Below are 27,514 nucleotides of genomic sequence, written 5' to 3'. Positions count from 1 at the left end.
GCGAGGGGGCTGCAACGCTCTCGCCTGTAGCGGAAAGTTGGAGCGAGCTGCCGAGAGTTGATCGAGAGACGCTCATTCGAGAGCAGCGTGAGGACCTCTCGATTGAAGCGCTAGTGGAAAGCCAGGTTGAAACGCTAGTGGAAAGCCAGATTGAGGCGCTAGTGGAAAGCCACAAAAACGCAGCACAAGTGCTGTCGAAGGAGCACTATGAGAAATCGGTGAAGAAGCGCGTTTTTGAAGTTGATAATCAGGTAATGCGGCTGCAGCCGTCCAAGAGGAACAAGCTTGAGGTTGATTGGGAAGGGCCCGCAAAAGTAGTATCGAAGCTTTCTGATACCAATTGTGAAGAGAAATTAGGACGGCGGCCGAACAAAATTTATCACAGTAACTTGAAAGCAGTCGTAAATTTACTCTTAAGTGCTTCAGAGGAAGAGGAAGCTGAAATTTTTAGTTCTAGTGAGGTAATCGAAAGGAGATCGAAAGTAATCTGGGAACAGCTGAACCTAGAGCCTAGCTTAAGTGACGGAGGACCTGAGAAAGCGGACCTGAGAAAGATTGGTTCCGAGTTTGAAGACGTGTTTTCGGACCGCCCCGGAAACACGAGGGTGATCGAACACGATATCGAGCTCAGCGGTGAGGAGTCAATCCGTAGCGAGCCGTATCGTTGTTCCCCTGTGCAACGTCGAAAGTGTGAGCCGCTCTTGGTGCCGCATAGGTATCGTCGCCTAAAAGTGGCCGGTTACTGAAGTGGAGCATGTTGCTCCACAGCGCAACTTTGACGTTCGCTATCAAAAAAAAAAATAAAGGAAAGGTAAACGCTAATGCAGGTGCATTGAGCAGTGCGTTCCAGCTAGTAACTTCTCAACCTTTTCGTTTCTCGCTGGCGATTCGGGGCAAAATTTTGACCTCATCACGACCTGGGCTGAGCGCTCTCGTTCAGAGTGATCTCAAGGGGCCAACTTTGTGGTATTCTAATTCGTTACGTTGTTGTACGTGGGAAAAAAATGAGTTGTCATTTTAAGAGTCTTGTGTCCCACATGTGCCTCTTGATGTAGAGGGAACAAAATTCCGATAAACACGTAGATAGGTATATGCTGTACTATACTTTGTCTGGTGTTCTGTCGGGTGACCGAGGGCACTTGCTTGTGTCGTATGTTGTCTGTTGTCGAACCGTTCTTAGCCAGTTGCAGAACCATCGACAAGTGCTGAAACCGAAGATGGTCAGAAGAGACGAGCGAAGTTGGCCAGCAAGTTGTGGCGACAAGCCAGTGGAGCTGGGATCCGACGTCAAAAATGGGATGTGTTCCCGGAACAGTTTGGAGCTGTATTCTCCCCATGGCCCTGGAGGCGAACCTGGAGGGACCTGGCGAACGAGCGCACCTGACATCCGAGCCCCGTGGAAGCAGCTCGTCCTTCCGGTGCATTGTCTGGCGGCGGGGGTGCTGTTATGCCAGCGAGTCCTCGTCAAACGACCGTGCCTCTGAAAAAGGCAATCTGGGTCAAGGCCAGCCCGCAGTCGGCCTGGCGCGATCACCTCGACGGCGTGAACACGCGCGGCGCCCCTCTGGCCCACGTGCAGTGAGTCAGCTGCGCGCGTGACAGCGAGCCGGCGTCCGCGTGTCTGGTGGTCTGACGCATGGCGCGGCGACCCCCATTGGCGGAATCTGCCCTGACGACCAGCGGCGCTTCTGATTGGACATTTTGGTTGGACCCGGTGTAAATAAAAGAAGCCCTGCGGCGCGTCGCGATCGGCAGTCCTACGAGAGAGGAGTCCCCGTGTCGGAGAGCCGACATGTGTGTGAGTCAGCGGTCTTAGGCGAAAGGCTGACCTATGTGTTAGAGAAGAGAGCTCGGCTCTTCGAGTCTCTGTCGGCCCCAGTGCCGAAATTGTAACGCCTCTGTATATATGCTGTACATAAACCTTGTTTAACTCACCGTCGTCTCGTCCGCTCGTCTTATCAGCTCTGCGCAGAAGCAGTCGCGAGCTGATAAACATACGCTACCAAACGGCTGGTGACCTTCCCGGCGGAGTTGGAAGCAGTGGCGCCATCGGGACCGTGTTGGCGTCGCCGTCTTTCGCAACAGTGGTGGCTTCGGCGGGATCGGTCCGTCGTTCGCAACAGTATGTAACACAGTACCCTCTTATTATGCACCCTAGTGCTTTGTACAAGATCGACTGAGCAACAACAGCGTTCACCACCCCGCCTGCTTCTCGGGGTATATATGTTCCTGTGAACTTGGGACTGTTAGCGCCACTAGTAGCCATGACCTTGAGCGCGCAACACTTTTTTTTGTCTGGTGGCGTCAAGAGCCTTACGTAATCGCGGCAAGGTTTAAGGCAACGTGACTAGTTTATTCTAGTAACTTTGGTTTAAGGCACCCGGGGCCACATTCAGAGACGATCATTTTCGGCTATACTTGCAATATTTGACTTGCTGCGATGCTATCACTTTCGGCACTATTAACATTTCCAGCGGCCATATTACTTTCGCTTGACTCTACAACCCGCGAGAACCAGTGAGAGCTGCCTTCTCGCTTTTACCAACCCTTGTGCGCATGCGTCTGAAGATCTCATCGTTTCTCGAGGGTCTCCTTTGACGAAATTTCCGGAAACCGACGTTATATTTCTAGATTGCAGTGCGCCTGGCATCCAACTCGAAAGACAATGCAGGACAGCGCATGGACCTACTTGAGCTTTCGTTCGTCGATGGCGCTGTCTGCGTGGAATACGAGAGTCTCGTTGAACTCGGGGTTCACGGTCTTGTGCAGAGTCTTTGTCTGCTTCGTATCACCCTGCGAAATGAAAAAGTAAAAACACGAAAAAGGCCCCGCATTTTTAACAGCATACTGCATAAGGCGCCCGAATGGTCGTGCACCTGTTGATCTCATATCACGTGATCACGCTCAAAATCAAGTTGTCAACATAGTCCTAAACGATGGCTTTCTATGTTCAAAACTGGATTAAAATAAACGAGCAAAACCTAAGTTATATGAATTAGCAGATATTATCAAGAAACAATTCTAAAAGTTAACGTATTATCACCAAGAACACTGCTGAAACATGCGACTGACTCCCGCGCCACACAAAAGACGGCACCACTGCCGTGCCAATCATAAGATGGCTCCTCCCACCGGCACTTCTCTGGCACCTTCATCACTACTTTTCAAGCATGAAACCTAGGAGGATATATATAAAAAAATTGCAATTTTTTTATATATATCCTCCTAGCATGAAACAACCTGACAATCGCTGTCTCAACTGCCGTCACAAACAGTAAGTCAATAAAAAAAAGCAAGGAGTAGCGCGCATGTCGCACACCGACTTTGCGAATTTTCATCATAAAATACCACTCGTGTCTAAGACACCCTACATGCTTAACTCGAACATTCATGTCATCGATGATTTGGTAAACGGAGCAGTAGAAACTGCATGAACGGGAATCGCTGGGCGCTCTTGGTACGCGCTTCCCAGGTTTCGCAGAATAGCGGAGCATCACATTTAGGGCTTCACCAATCGTTGCACAAGAACGACGCTTTTGTACAGCGGAGCTGTCATAGGCTATAGTCAGTTGCAACTTAATATTAGTTGCGAGCTCCGGCCAAAGCCATTGATGTCCATCTAAACAGAATTTGCATATGGCAATTGCGTGTGAACAACGTCAAGCACCTCTCGCATATGCGTATTTGATGATGGTGACTTTCCCGTACAGGAAATGTTCGTGTCGCTAGCTTTAGGTGAACAACTTTGCCTTCCTGGCCAAATTCAGCAAATATTCCGGATACACTGCTCAGCAAAACATCACTTTTTATTAACGTACGCGGTGCTTACATCAGCAGCAAAAAATAAAGAAAACTTGACCGTGTATCTGCGCGCTTCGCAGCAAATGTCGTCAAAAGACGTCAGTCTTCTACCGGCCTTACTGCATGATTCCTAGTTTCATCCGCTTCAACTCGTGGTGCTTGCTGTCTTTGCTCTATTTGCGTCCTGCCACGATAAATTCAATGGAGGTTTCAACAGATTTCAATTTACCGCTTTATCACGTACTGCTGGCATGCCATGTGTTCGCACCTCCACGACATCTCAGCAATGTTTTGGTCGCGTGTGGTACTGTATACCATGATAGTTTGCAAAGAATAACCATTTGTGAGACATGACTGTATTTGATTGCGTGGAAGGGTCAATGACTGTGTGCGTGCACTACTGGTGCGCCAAAGTAGACGCCTGCCGAAGTAGGCAGCACCGCATCGTCGGCAGAGGTCTTTTTCGTGCATAGTGTCCAATTTACAGCGCAGCCTTAGAAACACTAGGGTGTTTGGAATTACGTATTTATGTATTTTATAGTAAATGAACACACCACCTAATACCTACGTATTTGTGTTGCGTTTTATATCTGTGAATTATTTCCGTTTTGATCGACAATGTTCACAAGTATAAACGCAGCCACCATTCCAAGATGGCTAGGTGTTCAGCAAGTGCTTAAACATTGGCCGGGTGGCTGAATCGTGTGACAGACAGACCAATGCTTACAGATTTCTCACTTGTTACGGCACTTTAGTTTCGCGTCGTCTGCAGCGAATTCTGTCAGGCTGTTTCACCTACATAAGTAATGACGCAGCCGTGCAGCGCAGGCAAAGCGAAATAGAAGGGCATTCACTCGCTCAGTGTAATGATGGCGCCCTCTTTCGTGCAGCGCGGAGATCGATCGTAACTTTCAGAAACGTGTTTAGCTATTTTAAGTTCATTATTACGATTAATATTTGGTTATTTTTTCTAAATATGTTTTTAGACCTCGTTCGTTCATTTTAACCAAGTTTTGAGCACTGCTACCCTTGTTATAGCCTGTATTGAGCGTTTAACTGTGAGCCTGATTCCGCTCCGAGATGCATGGACGAACAAGTGCTGCGCACTTTGAACAACAGCGGTTGCCGTCTCGCCATTGGCCACTGCGGAGGTGCGCCGGTCCCGGCTGCTGCTCCTTGTTACATGTGGTTTATACTAACTGCGGAATTACGGCATTCTGCAGTACAGGATTTAAAGAAGCCTGGTGGAGAATCGCTAACATAAGAAAAATTCTGGCTTCGCGAATAGTTGATTCTAAACGTGCATGTCGCCAAGCATGCGCTTTTTGAGGGGCCGCTGAAGACACCACGGGGCCACACGTTTCAACTTCGCTGGTTGAAGAACACCAACCAGATGGTCTAAATTTCCGTAGCCATCCACTACGGCGTCTCTCATGATTATATGGTACTTTTGGGACGCGAAGCAGCAGATAATATTATTACTATAGGTATACAGAATTTTCGGGCGAGGATTTCCCATGTATCTAAAATTTCTGGTGGTATCCTAAAAACAGCCATAAGTAGGAAATCCATTCTCACCTTTTTGAAGCTGGGGAGTAGTTGTACCCTAACGAAGGGGTCGGAAAAGCCGCTGTAGTCTGTGCCGTAGAGCTCCTGCAATGGCATGTTTTTTTTTTCTTGGTACGATTCTACAGGGTCAACATAACAGAACAATCTCTGAGCTTAAATTGGAGTAACATCTATGGGATGAAGTAAAGTACAATAGGATACAACAACTTAAGATGCCCGAAGGAGCTCCGTCCATACAACCGAAACTGGACAGCCGATTTTCTCCGCGACAAAAAATATCCCAGCTCGACAATGTTCTCCGAAGGTGGAGTCACCTACCATGTGGCTCATGAGGACGCTCTAGAGCGTGCTTTCATTGGTGCAGGCTTGAGTGCATCCTACTTTGAAGTGGAAGAGGCGCTTTTTTCTTAAGTCGTGCCCTACTACAGGACATACAAAGTATAGTGTTGCTGCGACAGATGAAAATATTGTAGCAGTTTTTTTCTCGGAATACAAGTATAAATCAGTAGATTTTAAATTTTAGTCTTTGCGCTGAGTTTCTGCATTACAAATTCATCGCTGATATTAGTAATGTATACCGTAGTGTACTGTATCTTTCATGAAATAGTAAAAGTAAAAATAATGACTCCGAGATTACTGGTACCTTGAAGGTGTCAACCTAGCGTGATTCAAGACTGATTAAATATACAAAAGTCGGGTTCGGGTCTTAGTCTAGGCCGTATTATGTCCTGGTCTCATGTGTATGTTATATTGGCATGTGTACGCTGTTTAGCTTTGTTGTTTGAACTTATCATTCAACTTATTTTGTCGACTGAAGAGCTCTCACCTACTGAAACAAAGTCTACTGAAAATGTAGAAGATGCCTGACCTGCACGGAATCTTTTTCCACACGGGCGTTAGACCTGTTGAAGTTTGTTTTTTTTTTTACCTTCCACCTTTCCTTCCCTACCATAATAGTCGCTGTTTTGCTTTCTGCCACACATCTCATTCTCCTCCATTGTAGCTACCGCGAGCTGCAAGCCTCCAACCACAACCACGAGCTAGACTTTGCTATACACTGTTCGCACTGAGGCTTTCGGCCAATGGCGACTAGGCAACCCACTCTCGCGCTTTCGGTCCCTGCGCGGGATCGCTCTCCGGACACCGGACGTGCCCCGTTTGACGAGGAGAGCTAAAAAAAGCTGCTGGCTGATTCACTTAGGTGCTCTAATACGCAGTTGTTTTCGAAAGCCCTTAGTCCGTTCTTGCTTAAAGACATAACACTTTCGAAGATCGAATGCTGTCACACGAGGACGTCGAGGTAGGCATGTTCAGGGAACAGCGAGGACGGTTGCTCGCTCGCTGGTTGTAGGTCGCTTTTGCACAAATATGGCGCTGCAGTGGTGGTGACTCGGAGAAGAAGGGTGTGTCAGAAAATAAACTTCTTGTTTTGAACGTCATAACGTAATGGACGTTGGAGACAGCTTCCGGCCGTTGGTGTCGACACGACAGTTTCAATTTAGGTAACGCTGCTGAGCCAGGTGTATTCCTTCCGGAAGCAGCTATTAGGGGCGAAGCTCCTTAAAGCGGCACCCGTTCGTTCCTTGTAGTAGTGCGTAAGATGTCTTACGCTTTAACCTGAAAGGTGGTGCCGGTGGGAGATTGCTCTTGTGCGTTGTTGAACAATAAAAAATTTGCATGTGCGCGTTAACTAAAAGCCGATTTCTCCTGTCTCTCATTCCCAATTAGCAGCCATTGGCATGTACGTACATTCAGCACTATCTGACAAAAAAGGGTTGCTACGTTATACTCGCTTGGCGTAACCTCCTTGGTTTTAGAAAGGTTTAGCGAGCGTTGGGCCGCAGTGCCATGAATACGGTGAACTAGTATATACCATGAACTCGAGGTGGTTAAAGGTGGGAAGTAAGCACGAAGCGCAAGCCGTAAGAATGTATGCGTGTGCTACCTCTCGTTTCGTCCTTGGAATGTCCGCTGGATGGCGGTGCTTCTATATGCGGAATACAAGATGAAAAGATGCAAGATGGTGGTACTTGGAGTGTTGACTAGATGGACGAACGGACACACAGACAGATGCAAGGACAGATCCACGGGTGGCTGCATGGACGGATGGACGCATGGACGGAGAACGCATGGACGCATGGCTTAAGGCCCAGCTTTACAAAGCTAATCGATAAAACGCTCATTCAAAATGTCGGAGCAACAGTTGGGACGAAGTTTTTTTCTGCCGTAATTTTGTTGCCATTCGGGATATTTAAGAATTCGTGTACGGCTTAACCTCGGCAGTCGGATTTCAATATGATCACGGCCAACAGAAATCCATCTGTGGGTCAAAATTAGATTTATTCCTCGTTCGTGAACCATACATACCAGAAAAGCCAGCACAATGCACAAATACGTCATATTTTTCAATAAATCCTTCCTACTTGTCATCTCCCACTTGAATATGTTCGAGGGGAAGACCTAGCAAAAAAAAAACGACACTGAATACAAAGCATCGCATATCTTGTTCGGGTTATAAAGAAGCTTTTATGTAAGCACCTCCTCAATCTGTTTTCGTGTACGGGGTTTTGTAGAAAACGAATTTGTGGGGGCCTTCTAAATTCGCAACCCGGTGCACAGGTGACAACCACAGGGACGCTTATGAAACGAGCGGAACACTTCGGTGGCTCCCGTACCGTCCGTATGTAAAGGAAGCGAGGTCACTTGCAGCGTAGTCTATGTGGGCTTAGCGCAATTCGCCAAGATAGCTTCGGTCGCACTCTGAAGCGAGCCTGTCGTCCCATCCGGATCTCGCGCAGGCAGGCCTCACAATGGGCCTCACTCATTCGAAGTGCGAAACTAGTTTATTTTTCGCTTGAAACCTGCGCTGCCAACTTTGGGGCAAGTACCCACGTTTGAGGAAATGAGAAAACGTGGAAGCAAGCATCTGTATTCAGCAAACATCTTCATTCAGGGTACAGTCTCCGTTGTACCCGTATCCAGGCCAGCTTATAGTATATATATTATATAGCACGTATCCTTAGAAGATTGTGGCTTTGAGTGTCGGCCTATTGCGTCACTCCAAAGTATTTTAAACCGCAAGCCTTTTACGCCCAGTAATATGCCAACAGATTGTGATGATAACAGTTTTCTTCCCATTATTAGGTCCATACAAATATGTATTCTGGAGTATTGGCAATCGATTTTTTGTTATCGGAGTAGTCATCGTCAACACGAATGGTGCAAAAATACGATCATCATTAGGATCATTATATAATGATGGCGATTGGATGGTTATTATTATTAAATTATTAACACCATCAAATTTGGATCATAATGACTACGCTGACGACCAGATAGCCATACTGAAAGGCTTTCGCCTTCGAATCGTCTCAAGCGAATCCTTAAGGGACCCTGTGGTTTTGGAGTTAAGCTTATTGAGAACTATATTAACGCAGTCGATCACTATCGAGCAAAACCACGCAATGGTTCCTTGCCGATTTGCACAGTTGTGATGAAGTTCAATAGCATCCAGGCTCAACCGCAATCGAAGGTTTCTTGAGTGACGCTGGTATTGCAATGATGAACAGTCGGGGAATAAGGAAAATTTGGTGTTTCGAAAAGTGGACTTGTTTTCTTCGGGCCTTCGACTTGTCTTCATCTGGATTAAGACAAGTCATTTTGTCGAAACGTGGACTTCACCAGTCCTCCTGGTTGAATGAAAGTGAACTTAATCTATTTTATGCCATTTATTTCCTTGTGAGACGACTGCTGCTCAGTAAAAGCTTCTCTTTTGCCCTGAACTTCTGTTTTATTCCGTGTTTTTTTTTTGCACCACAAGTTATTGCATGGCTTCATTGCGAATAACTCTTGACGGACTTTAAAGATACGCCATTGATTTATTGCAATTGGATTGATTCGTGCAATCTGAGCCGGCGTTTATGTGTGCTCGCTCTTAGGTCTGGCTTAATTTAGTACTTATTTAGGTTACAAATATTGTGTTGTTTTTATAGTTTTTGAAACCCTCATCGTATGGAGCCTGCTGTGCGCGTTGTTGCTTGATTAGGCCGTTTACGCTTACAAGCAGTTTCCGTTATCCTTTCACCATTCAGCTAATTTTCTCTTTGAAGCACTTCCACCAAATCATTAACGGAATCAGGACTTATCTTGACCTGATTGAAACAACGGCAAAGTTAGTACTCACCTGAACGAGCAGACAATATATTTGCTGAATGAAGCACGGGTAGTACACAATAAGCATACTTGGCATCCTTAAAGGGACCCTACCAATCTTTTTGAGCGTGGTCAGAAAATGCTGCTGACCAGTAGTACAGGCTCCCAAGAACACGCGAGCCAAATATTATAGCGCAGTACGCGGCCTAGAATTCACAATAATTTCTCATAGTCAGCCAAAGATTGCCTTCTCTTCTCTCGACAAATGACGGAACTCATCGTAGCCGTTGTATCAGCCATTGGCTGATTTAAGCATGGTGCGCTTGGTCACTACAGAAACCGCCATGGGAGTCCGCGACTTGTTCATGCGCACGCGCGCGATCATACTGAAAAGCCAGGTGTTCGAAGAAAACAAAAAAAAGTGCTCAAGATCACGTGGCGCGCGTGACGTATTTTCTTTCCCGTGCAATTCCCCCCTGCTAACGGTGTATTCGATTGGGCGTTTACGAGCGCTCTGAAAAGTGGCTGCACATTCGGATGGTATAGAATTCGAGCGCTCGGACTACCTTCGGTTTCTTCTCGGAGCGTCAGCCTCTAAAGTAATCAGCCTCCGATCTGAGCGCCCCCGAGCGCCCCGACTTCAAAGTGAGGGCGTGACGCGGTCTGACATGGAGGATGGATCAGGTGACAGAAGCCAGCAAGTCACGTGGCTACCGGTAGGTGACCCAGGTGAACAGCGCGAGCGCGCATTTCGGAAGGGGGCATTGCCGGACGCGTAACATTTGGTACACGTGCGTTGTTAGCGGTGTTTTCGTACGCGTGTGTGGCGTGTTCACATCTACGAAGCCATAAATGCACCCTGGCGGCTAGCGAAGGCGGAGGTGGGGCTAGCGAAGGCGGATGAAACATAGAAGCTCTCGTTACAGCAGCTCGCAGACAGCCACGTGGTTGGCCTTGAAGATGGCAGCTCGGACGACGACGATTGCCAGATTTGTGTGCTCAGCTCAGAAGACGGTCACTGCGTTCAGACATGTCGGAGATGATTGATTTGTGGGGTTTAACGTCCCGAAACCAGCATATGGTATGAGAGACGCCGTAGTGGAGGGCTCCGGAAATTTCGACCACCTGGGGTTCTTTAACGTGTGCCCAAATCTGGGCACACGGGCCTACAACATTTCCGCCTCCATCGGAAATGCAGCCGCCGCAGCCGGGAATCGAACCCGCAACCTGCGGGTCAGCAGCCGAGTGCCTTAGCCACTAGACCATCGCGGCGGGGCATGTCGGAGATGACTACTGAACTGGTTGGCGCCAATTCTCGATGCGGGCACGGTTGTTTACTCGACAGCTTCCCGCGCTGGCTGCTCGGTGGTGTTACAGGCGCGCTGCTCTTAGCTGCTCCGAGATCACCGATGTGTTCGGTTGGTACGCTGCCTCCCGCGCTCTGATTGCGAGCTGCTTTGGCATCTGACGACTCCGACCTAGAGGACCGGAGCGTCCAACCGAATACACCATTAAGTTTCCTGTGCTTCAGTCGAGGAGAGAATGCAACTGCAGCGTGCGAAAAGTCTTTGTAACTCCGCTCGTACTGGACAAATTCTAAAAATTATTGCGGTGATGAATTTGTGAGGTAATAGGCACCTTTAGTGAATCCATTCTATGACTGCATGTAAAAGTGTTGCAGGGCCCTTTTAAGCGTGCTGAAGCTTTCTCTGTGGTACAACTACTTACCTTTCAATATTCAGTGACACATTTCTTTGTGGATACACTTTTTTGCCGCATTGATCTTTATTGCATTTGCACACGTTCATGTATTTGTGAACCTAGAAGTGAGCCTGGTGGCCACATACTGCTCTCAACTGAAGCAGTGCTGTGCATGGCATCACCGACAAATAAACATTGCGCACTATCGTGAAACTAAAGTTATCGAAGTGGTAATAATTGATCCTATAGTATACTCCGAGAAATGAAATAAAGTACTTTGACTCTGTGTGAGCCTGACTTGCTAATACCATGACTCTCTTTAAAGAGACACACGGGCACTATCGCAGATCATTCTCGTCGGAGAGTCGTGAGACACCGAAAAGAGAGTCAAGATGTCTCCATAAAAAGAGTCATGCGTGATATGTCAGGACTAACCGAAAGAGTGACACATACTCTCTTTTTTGTTCTTTTTTAGAACGTAAAATACCCGAGTGTCTCGCACTAGTCGGTACAATCATATAGGTGTACTTACGTGGAAGCATCAGTGTTTTTTTTTTTTTTTTCAGATAGTGTCCAGCATTGTGATACATGACCATATAAATAGGAGCTTACTTTAAATGGGAAGCAATCATGTAGACTACCGAGAAGGGTTTTCGTTTTCAAGATGTTCGTGTGACGAGAGTGCACACCTGAATACGCCCATGAAACGAAGGACTGTGAAATTTAATCACCTTTGCGCGGTGGATGATGCACTTGAGTGCCTTGCCGCCGTTGAGCAAAAGCAGCGAGAACTCCAGGGTGCCCGCCGATACTGGAGGATAAGGAGAAGAAAAAGAATGCGTCCACGCGTTGCCGTTGCAGCCAGCGTGCGTTCCCATTGGTTCTTAGGCGACTAATTCATTTTCTGCAGTTCTTTACTCGTACGTTATACGAGAGTATCTCAATTCGCCCACGCTGTCACCAAACTTTCTTTTTTGAACGGAACTAGAGTCTTTTTCGACTTTTCTGCTAGCACGACGAATACTAGTGGGCTCTATGGAGGGCCTGTGAAGTCATGACATTTACCCCCGCCCTTTTCTGTGTGTGGAGGGGGGGGGGAGCAATTTTACTTAACTGACATCTATTACTTTGCAAACGGAGTGCGGAAGTCAGATGTATGGCTGTTTAAATAAAGACGAAGAGCCTTGAAAATGCTGACTGTATGTACATGCAACTACAAGTGCTTGGTTATAGCTCTTATGTAGACCAGAGTCAGTGCATTAAGATACCTAAACTTTGAAGGACGTTATATTGTGCATAAACTGTGCCGTTTGTTCACAATTTTTATGTGATGGACACCAGGCTAAAAAGAGGTGTGGATAAGGGGGAGGAGGAGGCGGATGAGGAGGAGGAGGAGGAGGAGGAGGAGGAGGAGAAAGTGGGGGCGTGAAATTCTGGAGCCCCTTGTAATGAGGGACCGTGCACACACTTCTTACCTCAGGTCCGTTCCTCGGGTACATATTAACGCCAATATGTTCTAATACTGCAAGTTTTCAGCCTATATACCGTCACGTTGCGCTGTGCCCTGAGAAAAGGATTGCATTGTAACCATCTTTAGGCCTCGCGTTTCGGAATACCTTCGCATTGACCACAGCAGCTGAACTGGGCTTCCGCTAATTGACCTCTCAACCTCTCAACTACAGACAAAAACAGGCATCGTGCGCTGCGTTGCCCGTATTTCAGCTTCATTTACACAACTGACACCAGCACCAGCTGCTCATCCTACAACGGCATTCGAGTCGAACTTTGAACAGCAGCTGATCATGCCCATTTCATGACTCACCTAAACTACTTGTTAGACGAGCGCTATTTTCGCGAGGCGTGAAAACGTGTGCCTCGTGTTGGCGATAGAGGGCGATGGTGCCGTGGCTGCATAACTGGCCTCTTAGCGGATGTATATTTCTCAAGTACGACATGGTGTAGCTGTTAGGTAAGATAAGGTTAAGCGTGCAATGCATATGTACAGTAAGTTCTTACACTTAGCCTGTTATTCAAAGCAAACGGTATCCGATACTAACGTGGGACATATTTTTAGCAAAAGCAACAATCGATTGCCAAGCGTGATTTGTGAACCGAAAGCTCTGCGAAGGCGATCCCATAATATGGATTTTTTGTGGCGATTTTACTCTAACACTACAGCAACTGATGCAAAGAGCAAGTGCTATGGTGTTCAAACGTTCTGTATCGCACGCTTGCCTGCCTCTAATGGTCAGCTGCCCCATCATCATTCTACAATCTATTCGAAAAATGTGCTTACACCCGCCTACTACTTAGCTTCCATAACTTTGCTTAACAATGAATAGTATAGGCGGATCGACCGACGAGCTATTCAAGGATCGTGAGGTTAAGGTGGACATTTGACAGACGTCTGTCTAGTTTGGAAGGAAAGAACATGGGAAAAGGGACATCAACCAACTAATTAACGATTTTTGGTTAATGTCCCCATCCCAATGTTCACATCAGGTAAGCATTCCAGTGACACCAGCTTTGCTAGCACGAGTGACATGCATGCTACTTACTCACTCGGACGGGTTGACGCAGCAGCACACGACGAGCCTATAAGCGCATCGCACACAATGCGCATCGGGCCATTCAACAATACGAAAGGCAACCAAGGATCCCAAAATGAAGCACAAACTCAAGTCGCAGTTCGGCAGCACAATTTAATGCATCCAGTTCAAAGGGGAGCCAGCAAAATGGGTACATCACAGGGATACACAAAAGAAAAACAAACAAAAACAAGGGAAGATGCAAAGTGGCAGCACAATATGCAAAGCATAAACAGTGAGCAACCGCGAGGTACGTACTCTGGCAGCACAATGTCAGTGAACAAAACCGTGACTTCACGAAGAGTAGGGGAACGTGAGACGCGAAAGCGTCTCATTTAATTGTACATAGGAGATCATACGTAGTTTCTGTTATCATAATACCTACCAGTTCTCGGAGTATACCCCCAAAAGTGGTATCGTGGAATCGTTTAGGCAATCATTATAATAAATAGCTGTACAAGTTATCTCACTCGACGCCGCACAACAGCGCACACATATTGTAATTATATTATGACAGTGCATAAACAAGAGGCACATGGAGGTGACATCGCGATCTTAGCAGTAGGTTAAACAGCAAGAAATGACACTCTGTCGAACGTGTGCAGTAAAATACAAACTGGAAGGTTACAAACTTTGAAGATAAAACTATGCGATACTGTTTCTGACGCACTGTAATGAAAAAAAAAAAACGTTCATTTCACTTTTCGCTCGACTCCTGACTGCCTATGTATTTGACTCCGTATTAGAAGACACGTGAACTCTCTTTGAGGGGGGATCATTATACTTTTGTCAGTGTTGTGAAACACCCAAAAGAGAGTTGTCATGACTTTTTAAAGAGGGTCGTAAAAGTTAGGACTGACCAAGAAGAAAGAGTAACGCATACTTTTTTTTAGAGTTAATGAAAGCGTGTTTCGAGGCCACCCGGCACACTGTGAACACTGCATGAAAACAACTTGCACCCTTCTGGGTGTATTTTTGTTGCTCCACGGCATCAATCGTGATCTGGCTGTCTCACAACTCCAATTCCTGGGAACTCGGCGATTGCCAATTTTTTATCAGCATTGCTATGTCATGCTCATTTCACGAGTGCTGATCGGGACTTGAAAGTTCCGTGCGAGATTAGCTTAAAGGAAGAAAGTACCCGCGATGTGCGACAGTTATTGTGGTCCGACAAAAATATACCCCAGAAAAGTATTATGTTTCGAAAGAGGAAGCCTTTGACCACAACAATGTGTTCTGTGTATAGGATTTCAAATCGCGCCAGCCGCGCAACCCAAAGTGCCCGGTCCTTAGACATATAAAGAATGCGGCACCAGTACTACTAGACACTAGTTTCTCTGAAGTATATATCTAACTTGAAACCAGCGAAATTCCACAGCATAAGCGCCTTATGGGATTCTAGTCAGGAACTGAAGATAGAAAGAAGTACGACGTCTGGTTCCCCGCCTACACTTTTTTTATTTATCCTACACACGGCGGTACATTAAGGGAGCATGACTCATTAAGCAAGAGACCAAGCCATAGTGAACTTCTTACACAAAGCTCACTAAGGCATGTATGAAACATTTGCTTTGGATCTTCCATGATCGTAGACGACTGTTAAGTCACTAGAATGACAGCACTTATAGGAGCTTCATCATTTGGTAAATATCACAACAAAAGCGCTGCATTATAGTCACCATATTAGTGAAAAAGTATGTGGTTTTTCGCAAACGGTACTTTAGCTTATAACAGCTCTAAATCTTTATGTTGGGACATGCTTGGAGCTTAGAAATACGTTACGACACTTTTTGCGATTGCCATCGTGTTTAGCGCGTCGCAGTATGTGCCTCGTTCATATCGTAAAAAGTATTTCATTGCTATCACATGCTATCACCAACAAGAGCCTAATTTGAGCGAGTTGCTTAACCGTGGTTATGTTCTAGCAACAGCGCGACAACTTGAGGAAGAGACACAAAGAACAGGAAAGAGTGCTGTCCTGTCCTTGGGAGCTCCTGTCTTGTAACGGAAGGTCTACTTTAGACAATCTGACGGCCACGAATAAAGTGCAGCTACTTGCTAAATTCACGTAATAAATTAATGTCAGCAAATATTTTGGCACAGCAAGGCACCCGTTACTTCTTCGACTGCCACATAGAAAAGTCAATGTTTCAGCAGTGAATGCGTACACTTGACGACACGAATTTTCACCCTTATGTCAAACATTGGCAAAAGACAATAATTGATAGGCTATTAGGGTGCATCGCAAACGCGCATCGCAACAGATTTTATGCGCTGGAACCTTATGGGACAGTTTTGCAAGGAGCTTCCGATACGACTAGCAGACTAGTGCGCAAGTAGTGATTAATATAATAAGCCAGAAGCTGCAGTAGTCATTGAAGTAACAGAAGGGTCAGTAATGTATAGCATTAGTAGAAGTGGTAGTGGTAGTAGTTGTAGTAGTAGTTCTCATAAAAGCATAGTAGTAAAGGAAGTGGTAGCAGCAGTACAGTAGCAGCAGCAGTAACAGTAGTCGCGTCACTACTAGTGGTGTGAGGTATGCGGAATCGAATGATGTGTATCCTGCTAAAGTCCTGTGACTAGCCATGATAGTGGGAAAACTTGGTTTGGCTACAAAACAACAGGCTGGTGACATAGTTTGTCGTCACAATCCGGAGCCTCCTTTCTCTCGTTATTGTTGATTGTATCAACTAACATTGTGCGCTTGTGAGTATAAAAAAAAGTGCTGGTACGAAGACACGGGTGTGAGTGGTACTCGTCATGATTCTTGCTAAATGTTCACGAGGTTGTGCCATTTGTGCTCTCAGTGTAAAATACGTACACAGCTAGCTCTACATAAGGCTGAAGATATTGTGACTCTGGTGACAAAAAATACACTCTATATCGACTAGAAATGCGCCACTCAACAATTTCACCACATTTACGTATTACAGCATCGGTTATACGACCGTACTGTAATTGGTGCTAGTGCGCGTTCGACCAACCTAAGGCTACTTTCATCAATGCGTAGCATGGAAAGAGAAAGAAAGAGAAAACGCGAAACGACCATACCGGAAGGGTGGTGGGGGTACTGTTGATAAGCGTGACCTAAACTTTCATGTTCGCTTCAATGTCACTTTCGACGCTCCTATACACTTCTCGCCCACTTGACCATTGCAGTGCAGTGCGCCGCAGTACGCTGGGATCTCAGGGTACACTGCACCACAGTACAGACTGAGACATCGCTACACACTGCGATCACACTTGCCCAAACATTGCTCGTAATCCTTCGAACAGTGTTGATTCCTCGAAAAGCCCAGAGCAACTCTTTCACATTGTCCTAGAGGGCTAGAAGGATCCTCACTTGCCACCTCTACCCACTATACCTCCCGTCCACGGAAGTAGCGGGTTAAGCGGCCGTCCAGCTTCAACAACTCTGGTGTCCATGTCTGCATGCCAACTTCCCGCGGCATGAATCTATACCAACAGTCTATTCGTCGTTCTACGCAACTTCCGCCTCTCGGGCATGAATGCATTGAGGCAAAAAGCGGTCCGTCACAGCCATGATGCGTATGGATTTCTGTGACAAAGGAAACACTCTGTCGAGATCTCATCCATCTGATAAAGATGGTTCTCTTTCCCTCTCAGCCCGCTTGGTGGCGCTCGTCACCAGACGATTCTAGAGTTACTGTATATTATCCCTACTGTATATGCTACCTGAAGGTAACATATACAATATCTTTAGAGGATTCCTGGCAGCAGCTCTGTGTGCTCCACCGATCCGCTCTGGCCCGCTCTTTCCATAAGTACGTAATTTTAACGATGGACACTACGGGGGAGCTTCGATCAGTATCATCCAGTTGATTTCCGCTCGTGGCATGACATTTCATCGCGTCGATGAGCATGGCGCCGCTCACAATCCCCCTCTTTCCACGGCGCATTCGCCCTTTCTCTAGCAGTGAAACTGCGAAGAACCTCTTGATCCCGGATGCTTTCGCTCTGGCAATGCCAGTTGTACAAACCCATACCAAAACCCTTCCAAGACGGCGTCGAGCATCACAGGAAAATGAATAAGGCACATTCGTGCATCGTTCACAACTTAAGGTGGCATGTCTGTAAGCAAAGGCAGCTTCCGATGGTCCGGGACGATTTCCCGCTTTCTCCACTTCGGTCCGGAAACGACTATTCTATACATCGCAGAATCCGAAGGATATTGTGGTATTCTGCAACTGCGTCACTTTTAACCAACCAAAGGCCCAAAACAGCCTCCTGATTCCGTCATAGCCGACAAGATTGCGAACTCGTCAAGACGACGTCATTAGGCAATGTGTTGTACCGCGTTGTCACCCGGGAGTAATCTACTTAGCCACAAAAAGCGCCCACACACACAAAACGATTACTTGCTTTGCCATCAGCAGCAATCAAATGACCCACGAGACCCGCTCGACTCGGGCAAGATAGGCCCTGGAGATACCAAGAACTGAGTGAAATGATCACTTCACCAAAGAAATAAAATGGTGTATTTTACTTTAAAAAAAGAAAAGACCTGGGCACCAACCAAGATGTCAAGATCTAGTTTCATGCTAGCCAGATGAATTTTCTTCATACCCTCGATATCGAAAGTGTAGAAACTGTTGCGAACTCGTTGAGAATCGAAATCAGCCTTAAATACGGGGGCTTTCATGCATTTGTCCAAGACGACTAAGGCAAAAGTCTTCATTTTCTTCTCTGTCATTGAGTTGAACCTGCTCCATTCGCCTCCGAAAGACTCCCTGAATCCAATCGTGGTTTTTCACTGCTTCCACAATTGCCCACTTTTGGCCAAGTGACGATGCGATGACAACATCATATTACGTGCAAACGCAAATTTCGGCCATCTGTGGCGTCATTCAATGATGATATTGTAGGGGCGAAGCTCCTTGTAGGGTCGAGCCATGTCCCCTGTCCGTCGGCGTGACACGCTATGAATATTGATATCTACATGGATATCGACGTGAATATTCATATTGATATTCATATGGATATTCATATGATTATGCATATGGCTATCCTTATGGCCATCCACATTCATATGGACATTCATATTAATATCCAGATGGACATCTCAACACCATATGCGCATTGTGATTAATAAACAAACAACTTTGCATATACTGTACACATGTGTTGTCACGTCTTTGATCGAGTGGGCAATGTATGGAGGTTAGTGATCGCCCAGAGCTTCGCCCACACGTCATCATACATTTCGTGGATATGGTGTGATTTTTGCCCTGACTCCTGGTCACGCCACCGCCGGTCTATTTTCACGCTTTATGAGGCTTTTTAAAAGCTTTCGCCTTTAAAAGGTTAACCGTGTCCAAGCTGCAATGCCGCAGTTCTTTGATGTGTTTGCATTGTGAGAGTCAAAGTGGAAAACAGTGTATGAGCTTGTGTGAAGCGTCACCGTATTGCTAAACATATTGCCAGAATTGTTCGATAACGTTGACTAGTGCTGATTACTATAGTCGTTGGCTAACGGTTACCACAGCTTACTGATGTTGCTCAGTCTTGCTTTATTTTGGCCACCAAGCGATTTTCGTACATGCCACTAAACAGTCGATGAATTCTTTTTAATCGCCGTCAAGTGAAAACTTCTTTTCTGTGGATGTATCTTGTTTTCTGTGGATGGCGTCGTTTTTTTCGGGGAGCGTAACAACGAAATGAAAGTTCTTAATTTTAACGGAGCAAAGTCAAAAATACCGTGAAACTGCGAGCTCGCACGGCAGAAATTTCGCAAAAGCCGAACAGCAAAGAAGGGCTGCTTGTGCGTTCGTTTGCGCACCAGCATTTAAAGGTTAGCAGTATGACGTGAGCAATGTCATGCATCTGCGTATGTCAGAAACACAGTTTTCAGTGCGCACGAGTAGGGGGAACGCACGCGGCTTACTCAGTGCCGTTCCATATTTTGGCATTTGACGTAGATGCAGAGGCCCTGCTACACTTTCTTATGTAACCGTCCCACGGCTTCATTAGAGGAGTCTATTGTCTCACGAATTGACTGCCGCAAATGATATTTTATAATACGTGAAGTACAAGCGTGGTTAGAAATTTTTCGCACGCTCTGGTGGCTTCCTCCTTTCTCTCGTACTGAAGAGCACACTTCAGTCTAAACAGGCATTTTTCTTTTCCTCGAACGCGTGGCCAACAATCAGAGAGATCGAGAGAAAGCGCACGTGGACACGTGGCGGCCTCCCACGGCGGCCCCGGTAACTATGCATCTTACAGCGCTCAGATAAGCCAATTGCTCTGAATTTGGGCATATGGCACAGTCACTTGAGTGTATGGCAAAGAGGAGGAGATGATTTCTACCCGACTTTAAAATTAATTGTAAACTCCAGGTTGCGTGCTGCGCTATATTGTTTGGCTCGCGTGTTTTCCGGAGGCTCGACTATCGATCGGCAGCGTTTTCTAATCATGCTGACAAAGTAAGAAGGAGGAAAAAACCTTTCTTGAAGCTGCCAGTGCCAGATAGCCCTTTTCCCCACCGGGCTGGTCGGCATCCCTATAGCATGGGACGCGAATAGAAGCTATTGCCCCGCCGCGGTGGTCTAGTGGCTAAGGTACTCAGCTGCTGACCCGTAGGTCGCGGGTTCGAGTCCCGGCTGCAGCGGCTGCATTTCCGATGGAGGCGTAAATGTTGTAGGCCCGTGTGCTCAGATTTGGGCGCACGTGAAAGAACCCCAGGTGGCCCAAGTTTCCGGAGTCCTCCACTGCGGCGTCTCTCATAATCATATGGTGGTTTTGGGACGTTAAATTCCACAAATCAATCAATCAAATCAATCGAATAGGAGCTATTGAGTAGGGTCGACTCCCAGTTCTCTTTGGTGGGGTTGGGGATGGCGGTTAAAATTGGGTTCATTTGGCAGGCCCAGACCATGTGGTAGGTGTTGCCCACTTCACATCAGTACTGGCACTGACCACTTATTTTTAGGTCGTAATACTTGAGTATGACAGCGTGTTTGTTTGTAGGCGTCGCAGGACGTGCCCTCTCCGTTTTAGAGAATGGTCTGCGAAATGGATACAGGACCTCTATAATGCAGTGAAACTGGGCGGTGGGGAGGGGGTGGGGGGCTCGAGTACAGTTTTTAAGTGTGATTTTTTGCATATCAAATTGGGCGTTATCTCATACAAATATAATATTTTTCAAGTACACTCTTTCTTGCGTGTATGCAGGAGTTCATTGCGCCTGATATTGCGCTGTCATTGGCACTTCATTATACGCTCAAGGAACACTCGTTACCCTGTCTTTCGTTTAAAGAGTATATGCACTTTTGAGTTTAGTTAGGTCTAGCGGGGCAAGTTAACATGATTAATTGATTCCTGCATAGCTTAATCGCGTCGTGTGTCAGATATGAGCAGCTCAGTTGGCCTTCGTAGGCCTCTTTCCGGCACTTGAGCCAGGAGAGAGAGAGCGTGCGACAGTGAAGTTATCTATAAACTTGCATAGCTGCAATCATTCAAAAAGTGTCATACGTGATAAGTATAAGTACATTTTGTTAAGATGTACTTCCAAAAGCTCGAAGCTGTGCGGCAATACTAAACGTTTCGAAGTCTGACCTTTGCCCCTGTATCTCGTAAAACAAGTCATGAGATTGAGGACTTTGTCACATTCAAAATTTATCTTCACTTTCATTCTCTGAAGGCGAAGCTAAAGGACAACTGTCACAGCCTTCCACGCTTTTGCTGATAACGTCACGTTGATTGAAGACAGATTAAGCAAGAGGCTGCTATGTGATGGTAACTTTAATCCCGTGACAGTGGCCAACAACATTTAAAGATACGGCGGATTAAATCAAACTCCTAAGTATTAATAACCGCTGGGTGCATTGAAATAACTTTCTGTAGATGGCGAATACGCAAGGGACTTTTTTAAGCGTTTGATTTTCATTAGCGACTTCTTAAGCTATAGTGATCCGCAAGGCGTAAAGATAAACTGCACTACATTTAGAACAGTTCTCACTTAGCTAAACAACTCATTTTTGAGCCGTAGAATATAAATATAAATGGCTGTGCGTAGACGGTACTAAATATTTTGACACGACGTAGAGACACTAGCTAGCTGACACAAGGACTACGGCAACAGGTTTGGCAATCTCAGACACACCGCGCTTTTTCCAAGGTTTCTGTTCTTTACTCAGTGACGACCGAAGATTTCAGTGCAAACTCTACTCATCAGCCAGCTCTGAACCCGCCCTTCAGATCCGTAAAACAGCCGTACCAGGTGAAGCACTATCACGGTCTAAGTTGTTTTGCTCTGCTAACACAAGACGCCATAGGCTTGGGCGGAAAGCAAGCGTTAGCTGTATTGTGTCATTTTTGACTGAACAAGGATATGAGAATCTACTCGGAAAGATGCCAGCACGTTCCGAGTTTCCTTCTCAATACCAGCGACCATAGAACTGACCGTCTGTAACGCGCATCCAAGCCTGACGTCACTGCAATAAGCGAAAGTAATTGGTTGGCACCTCTATACACATGTCTGAGTAGGACAGTACTTCCCAAGTCGTCGTATTATTCGGTCGTTGGCTCTAAGCGATGCCCTCTTGTAAATATTGAGCTGTCACTGATTCTATCGACGGTTATTTGACTCTAATATCCTGCGCACGGCGTAGCCTGATAGATAAATTGTACACGCTCACAAAGTACGCAGACATTTACACTAATTACAACAGATAAAGTTACATAGGGAGGCACCCAATGCGGCACTTTGATAAACCATGTGCCATTGAAGAAGGTATTGTACGCTGTGTGAGGGCAGCGATGAATGCTCAAAAAGAAACACGACGACAAATAAATTTAGGCAGGTAAGGAAACTAATCTTATATAGTTGCGCATTAGGCACATGTGATTGGTACTTTGGCTGAATGATATACACATACTGTCTGGCCACGGCACAAACACAGCACGGATATACATTCAGACGCGTCGTTTCGAAACCACCACTGAATTATGCGCTCAATATGGCACAAGGTGTGTCAGCGAGAGCTCGTGAACCAGCCTACATTTCATTGCAGGGTTGTGACGTCTATATTCTTCGTGCGCCGAAAATAAGCGTTTCAGACGTGTACTTAGCCAATACGTGCAAACTTAGCCAATAACCACACAAAGTACAGTTTCACTTCATTTTTTTTCTTTGCATACCGCTAGCATCGGAAGCCCGTAACATCCGGATTGCAGACTATTCCGCAACCCACGAATATACCGCGCAAAAGCAGCAGAGTAGCCATTGCTGATGTACTCAATCGATATCATGCAATACTGTCAGTGCCATAACATTTAATGATTTGTGTAACTATGGCCTACGACGCATGAGATGGTACGACAGTACGTAATGTCATGAATATAACGGAAAACAGTCAGAGTTGAATTCTAAAAGCCGTACGTAGCGGCCCAGAATCTACGGCAAACGTAAGCCTGTACCGGTTCGCGTGTTTGGCAAGAATGCAGGCGGTCCGCGTGCAAGCGTTGCTGAATGGCGAAGTCGCTCATTCGGCTAATGCTCTTTGGTAACTCGGTATACTGGAAATACGCTATATCCGGAAGAAGGCTTTATATCGACTGTAGGATTCTCTTATCGTAAATCTTCTCGACTTCTCGACCTTATAATACCCTTGCTGAACACCTCTGACAACTCTGGCGTCTTGAAGTCGTGTGCTTAAATACAGGGCGAAATTTTCATTTGGTCTGTCCAACGCCAGCTCGCATTTGTATGCCTATACAAGTATACAATGAATGACTATACTATAAACCCACACAACAATAGATATTCGGTAAAAACATCACACTGTTATGAGTCAAACATACAAAATACGCCTCATAATACAAACTACTAAAGCCAACATTCCACTGAAGGAAGAGCGATGGTTGTTTAAAATATTTTGCAAATATAGAAACAGCGTTCAGTTTTCATACGACACAAGCGTTGAACGACAATCTTTTTTTTCTTATTTTTTACTGATATACGCAACATGTAAAAAGGCAATACAGATGCACAATCGCTCTGGAATCACTACTGAACAAGAGAGTAACAAGACCATGCAATGCTTCAAGAACGCAGCCATCTCATCAAAACAACAAGCAGCACGCATGACCAAAAACACAGGAACAAGCGAGGCACAAACGCAGCTCGTTTGGTGCCTCATGAGCGTGCAACAGGCATGGGAATAATGCAAAAATACAAGAAGCTCTCGACACAGCCACCATGCCTGAGGCATCATTAAAAAAGCAGCTTTTCACTTGTCCTTAGCAAACAATATGTTTAAGCACGGCGAAGCATTTTGCGCCGACGTTCATCGTACCGGTATCCCACTTTAACAAACTTTTTCTAGAGTATTAAAGGTTTTGATGGAGGCGATAATGCTGTAGTCCCGTGTGCTCAGATTTGGGTGCACTTTAGAAAAACCCCAGGTGGTCGAAATTTCCGGAGCCCTCCACTACGGCGTCTCTCGCAATCATATAGTGGTTTCGTGACGTTAAAACCCACTCATCAATCAATCAATATATAGTATTGAAGGAGTACCCGCATAACAATTTTGTTTCGTCACTGTTCTTGTTTGATTTAAACGAATGTTCAAGCCCTTTACATTCTTCAAGAAACGCTGACACGTATCGGAATGGGCACTTTTCTATGCGCACCCCTTTCGGCGTCCACCATACGTCACGGTTCACTGCGGTCGTGAAGCGGTGACGTCATGATACACTAATCTGACGACATTACACACAATTCCTGGAAATCACTGTGGCTGCCACAAGCGAGCGTAGCTGAAACTGCTTCAAGCTTCGGGCGCACTTCAATTACGGAACTTTCAACTCGAGCTAATCTACCAACACTAACAGAAATAAACCGCTTATCTAGACTAAAATTTCTATATCAACTAATAAAGGGACATTAAAAGATAGACATTTCTGAAGTTAATTCATTTTCGTCCGAATATGCAACTTGACAAAGGCATTAGCGCCCAATAACACCCTATGCAACCCGTAACAACTGCTTTAAATATTCATTCTTTCCACGAACTATAAACGACTGGAACACACTAACCAACACCGAAGTTTTACAGCCATCCTTAACATTGTGTTCTTCTAGCCTCAATAACAGTGTTTAATATAGCATGCCAATTAAGCTCTGTCCCCATATACGTTCAAATTTTTGCATATTTGGGTTGCTTTGTGCGTACTTTTGTTTCTGTGTGTTTTTATCTTCCTGTTTTGAAAATTTGTTCGTCTTCATATTGAGCATTCATGTAATTCATGTAATCCACTCTGCGAAAATCCCTAGTAGGGATTGCAGTATTCATAAATAAAATAAATAATATAAGAGCAATGTCATGCTTAGCGTTATTGTTGAATGACATCTGATATGTCATGACGTCACAATTATGTTGACGACGTCTCTAGTACCTTGTCAATGAACTTGCTAGGGGTGACATTTTTTTTCTGCTTCGACTGCAGGAAACCACGTGTAATGGTTCATTTTACTACAGTTATATCAAATGCCAGTAACCCAGCACTTTTCTAAGCGTCCTGTAGCACCAAAAAACTTTGATTCCATCGCGATGTAAATAGTTGAGTGTTATTTCCAATTGGCCTCAACATGCTCGTTTTGTAATCCTAAAGTGCTACGTTGCCTGATTTCACACGTGCCCGCAAGTGGCCTGCGAAACCACATCGTGTTTTGTGGAGAAACCATCCCAAACCAAAACGTGATTCCGGTACAATGACTGCGCATAATGTTTCTCACATGCACGTACAGTAACAGAAAGGAAAAAAAAAACAGCCACGCGACAAAAAGCAATCATGCGGGTCACAATAAAACGTCCTTGTTTGGGACACCTTTAATATACATTGTCATAGGTCCCTGCGTTTTCACGCGGAAAAAAACAAATCTCTCTTTTCAGAAAGAAAAGAAAAAGTGGTCACTAGCTTCATGTGCGCTCCGACCCGAAGAACGCAGGTAACTGTGCTGACGTGAAAACACTTCGAAACAAGCGAACGAATATAGTCCGCAGTTACAGTTCAGTGCGTGAGGTTTTGCGCGGTGCTTTACACGTCACACAGACGACGATCAGTTTCTGCACACGTGACCGCGACAAACACGTTCGTCAGGTGTGACACAAGCGCAAGGCCCCTGCGTATGCCTCTTTTTCTTCGGAAGTGCATCCGAGCATATATACTTTACACGAAACGAGTATCAGTTGAACACGTTGAGAAAATCTGACTAGCGAACTACGTGATACAGCGTGCGGGTAGTATACCGCCGTATGCCGACGGCAGATGAAAAGTTGTCGAGAATGCCCGACACGAATCACACGTGACACCGCATAGAAAAACAAAAGTGGGAAAGAGGTATCACTGTTCAATGTTTGCATCTGAGTGTCCCTAAGGCAGAGTTGTCTCTCATCTGACATTTTTTTTTCTTTATTCCCAGATATTCTGCTTCTTGCACAACGATGGAAGCCAAGCGATACTAACACTTCAAGAAATTGACGTCAGCTGCTGCGTATTTGGCGACACGTAGGTAAGCACTAAGTTAACCTTAAAAGATGTAATCGCTGCCGATTATGACAAAGAAGGCATGGAATGAACTATCTTTCTAAAAATTTCTTGTATTCTACAGCAAAGTTCTCGCCCTTTCTTTTTCGGCTTTATTTCGCGGTGATCATTAATACTGCAAGCTGAAATGTCGCTCTACTAGTCACAATCCCAGCTGTTATAGTCTGAATTGCGCATGTGTGGGAAGCCCTGTAATCGTAGCCAAGTGAAACTTAATCGCCAGGCAATGATGCCTACTTCTGTTTACACTGTGCCAGTAGCATTATTATCATCGATATATATGATAAGCTTTCTAGCGAGATAGAAACGCATATAAAGCTAAATACCATACGCTTTGCTTTAAAGGGCAAAGCTGACCAACATATACGCGAATATGAGTCCCGTCTACTGTCGAGCTAGTTGTACGCGCAACATTAGTTTACTTTCAATATACACGTAGCTTCACCTCTCTCTATACCAGCACAGGTCATGTCAGGCCATTTGCACCGCACGTTGCTTAAGTACAGTCGTACCCACGCTTAACGTGAACACGGGAGCGCGAGCCGCACAGTTATCCGATTCACTTATAAGCTAACGCTATACTCGGCACCTGAGCAGGGCATTAGCGGCGTAGTTAGATTACTCACTCGGTGTGCAAACCACGTAGTGCCGGTTAGCGTCACTGGTGGCGTTGTGCGGCACGTGCTCCCGTGTTCACACTAAGCATGTTCGCGACCGTACTTCTGCAGCTCACAGAAGGTAAAGAATTAGGGTGATGCTATGATTTCTTAGTTTTCTCTTTGAAGCAAACTATGCCTTCTTCGCATTGGTTCTCATCGCAAGACCGCACTCCTTATTCAAGTTAACAAAGATAATCTGACGGCTGCTGCGTTCTAACGAAGTTCTAACAGGCGCAACTTACATAAACCAACCATATACCAATGCTCAAAGATTTAGAAGCATGGCTAACCGCACGGCTTATTTACCCGCACGGCTAAGGCAAGGCCTCATCTGTCACATTTCCGCTACTCTTCGTGCTTTGAGGGACGTTCCTTTTGCAAAACGACCCGCTCACTGTTAGTACCACACTCGAGTCACAATGCGGTTTTTTTTTTTATACAGTCCTGGTAGCGTGTGTCCGCTACTACCTGGTG

General features: G+C 45.7%; 1 protein-coding gene across 1 annotated transcript in view; it reads right to left on the bottom strand.

Moving 5' to 3' along the window:
* Positions 1-27,514, bottom strand: part of Rph (Rabphilin) — a 219,934-nt gene that overhangs the window by 18,976 nt on the left and 173,444 nt on the right. Inside the window, exons 11-13 of the mRNA XM_075889095.1 lie at positions 11,955-12,034; positions 5,380-5,454; positions 2,690-2,793 (exon numbers count right to left, since the gene is read on the bottom strand). Coding sequence (XP_075745210.1) covers positions 2,690-2,793; positions 5,380-5,454; positions 11,955-12,034 — 259 coding nt within the window. The remainder of the gene's footprint in view (positions 1-2,689; positions 2,794-5,379; positions 5,455-11,954; positions 12,035-27,514) is intronic.

This window comes from Rhipicephalus microplus, chromosome 3 (assembly GCF_043290135.1).
Source record: "Rhipicephalus microplus isolate Deutch F79 chromosome 3, USDA_Rmic, whole genome shotgun sequence".
Lineage (NCBI taxonomy): Eukaryota > Metazoa > Arthropoda > Arachnida > Ixodida > Ixodidae > Rhipicephalus > Rhipicephalus microplus.
Note: the sequence above shows the minus strand (reverse complement) of the source record. Positions and strands in the feature narration are given on the sequence as shown.